This window comes from Entamoeba dispar, genomic scaffold (genome assembly GCF_000209125.1).
Source record: "Entamoeba dispar SAW760 scf_1105229460797 genomic scaffold, whole genome shotgun sequence".
Taxonomy (NCBI): domain Eukaryota; phylum Evosea; order Mastigamoebida; family Endamoebidae; genus Entamoeba; species Entamoeba dispar.
In genome coordinates, this window is record NW_001854372.1 from 7,545 (window position 1) to 9,898 (window position 2,354).

The following is a 2,354-nucleotide window of genomic DNA, read 5'->3' on the forward strand; positions in this document are numbered from 1 at the left end:
ATACCACAGAACATGTGATATTTCATGTGCGGTATCAACATTTACTTTACAAAATTTAACATTTGGATATTGCCTTGAGTACTGTTCAAATATTGGGCTAATAAAACGACATGGGCCACACCACTCTGCATAAAAATCAATTATACAATCATTTGCTGAAATGATTTGTTGAAACTCTTGAAGAGAATTTATATGAATAAGAGACATAATTATTTAGTTTTTCGAAATAGTTCAAAGGAACTAAAAACAAAATTGAAAAGAATTTTATTAAAAATAGAAGATTTAAATAAATTTTTAATTTAAAAAAAAAAATATATATGAATTAATTCATCATTTTTGGTCATTATTCTACAAGAGTGTATTCTCAAAAACAATTCTCCTAAATATCATAATTTTAGTTGTTTAACTGTTCGTTAAATTTTTTGATATTAATTATTAAATTAACATAAAAATAAAATTTCTTTTTTTTTATTTAATTAGTTCTAATAAATTATATATTTAATATAGAAAACAATTATTGTCCAAATACGTGTTATGCATAACAAACAATTGAGTTAAAAATGTAAGAGTGTTTCATTGATGAGGTATGTTACTTTTTAGTAAAAAAGTTGAGAAAATAGAAACTCTAATAATTGTTTTTTGAAAAGATAATAAAATTTATTTTTTCTTAGAGTAAATCTTTAGAGAAATTTTAAATGAACAAATCAAATTATATTTTGAAAAAAAACAAATGAAAAATTCAAAAATGAAGATTTATAGAAACCCTTACTATTTTTTAAATTCCATATCCAGTTCAAACTATTAGAATTCTATTTATCATTTTCTTATAGTAAAAAAGGTTTTAAAAGGGATTAAATTAAAACTGATAAAGAAAATAAGATGTCAGCTATCCTTGATCAAATTGAATTCTACTTCTGTGATTTAAATCTTATTCAAGACACTTTTTTGAAAGGGGTTATTGAGACTAGCAATGGTTTTGTTACTATTGATACTTTAATGGGATTTGTTAAAGTTAAAGAGTTAACAGAAAATAAAGAAGAAATTATCAATGCCCTCTCAAAATCTTCTTTCCTTGAACTCTCAGAAGATAAACAATCTGTCAAAAGAAAGACCCCTCTTCCAACTGAAGAAGAAATTAACAAACGATCACTTTTTATTAAAGGGTTTGGCAAAGATGCTACAAGACAAGAAATTATAGATGCCCTTAATAAATTTGCACAAGTTGAGTGTATTAGAATGAATTATGGAAGAAATAAAGAAGGACAATTTTATCTTGGAAACGCTTTTGTTGAATTTGTAACTGAAGCTGAAAAAGATAAATTTATCAACTCCAAACCAACTTTTAAAGAAAACCCATTGGAATTTAGACCACGAGCTGAGAAAATTATTCAAAAACAAAAGAATAAAAAAGTATCTCAAAGAGTTGAGTATAAAATTGTTGTTTCTATTAAAGTATGTAATAGAGATTTAAAAAATGCTATCAAGAACAATGAATTACTCAAAACAAATGTTGTAAAATATTTTGTTGATAAACCTCTTTCTCCTGTTGAAGAAAAGAATGAGGAGATTACTCAAAAAGAAGAAGAGACCACAAAAGCTGAAGACAAAAAAGAAGAAACTACAAAGGGTGAAGAAAAGAATAAAGAGACTGTAAAAGCTGAAGACAAAAACGTAGAAAATAAAACTACTCAAAAAGATGAGAAAAATAAAAAAGAAAATGATGATAGAACAAAGAACGTTTTCGTTGCTGTAAAAGTTAATAATGATTTAGAACAAGTAAAAGAGGCTTTACAGCAACTTAAATTCTATGGTAAAGAGGTTATCGTTTCTGAGTGTACACCAGAAGAAAGTCAAACTTTCAAATCATTTGCTGTTCCAGGAAAGAGTAAACCTAAATTTTTTGGAAAGAAAGGAAAAAAAGATTGAAATTGGTTAAAAGTGATTAAATAAATTTATTTAAATAAAGTTTAATGTTATTTTTGAATGAAACAATAAAGAATAGAATATTTATGACTCAACAACGATTTTGACTTCTTTGACTGGAGAAGAGGGTGGTAATGATGTATGAACAGCCTTATTTAATTCCTCCCTAATTCTACCAAAGTCTTCTGGGCGAATTCTGTTTTTCAGAGTGTTTCCCCTGTACATAAAGAAACCGTCTTTGCGTTTCTTCTTTTCTTCTTCACGACGTTTTCTTTTTTTAGTTCGTTCAATTACTTTGCCAATGGTACAAGCATTACAAACAGCAAAACTTAATAATGGAATATATACCAGTGTTAAATAGAATAAACCAACACCAAACCAATAATTGTTTGGGCTTAGTGTTAATCCACCAATTTTTAAAGCATCTTGGT

The 2,354-nt window shown here is 26.5% G+C and overlaps 2 protein-coding genes across 2 annotated transcripts in view, besides 3 other annotated features; one reads left to right on the forward strand and one right to left on the reverse strand.

The window, feature by feature from the left end:
- The window catches only part of EDI_283340 (uncharacterized protein), a gene marked incomplete at both ends in the record, with an annotated part of 351 nt that extends 144 nt beyond the window's left edge, over positions 1-207 (reverse strand). The window contains one exon of the mRNA XM_001733343.1: positions 1-207. This exon is cut by the window's left edge and continues 144 nt beyond it. Coding sequence (XP_001733395.1) covers positions 1-207 — 207 coding nt within the window.
- Positions 208-260: 53 nt separating this feature from the next.
- Positions 261-328: a sequence feature (AT_rich).
- An 85-nt stretch (positions 329-413) lies between these two features.
- Positions 414-506: a sequence feature (AT_rich).
- A 373-nt stretch (positions 507-879) lies between these two features.
- EDI_283450 (lupus la ribonucleoprotein, putative) lies at positions 880-1,926 on the forward strand (the record flags this gene model as incomplete). Its single annotated transcript, XM_001737698.1, has 1 exon — positions 880-1,926. One exon carries the CDS (start codon positions 880-882, stop codon positions 1,924-1,926), a length of 1,047 nt encoding a protein of 348 aa, XP_001737750.1.
- Positions 1,927-1,941: 15 nt separating this feature from the next.
- Positions 1,942-1,981: a sequence feature (AT_rich).
- Between the last annotated feature and the right edge of the window lie 373 nt (positions 1,982-2,354).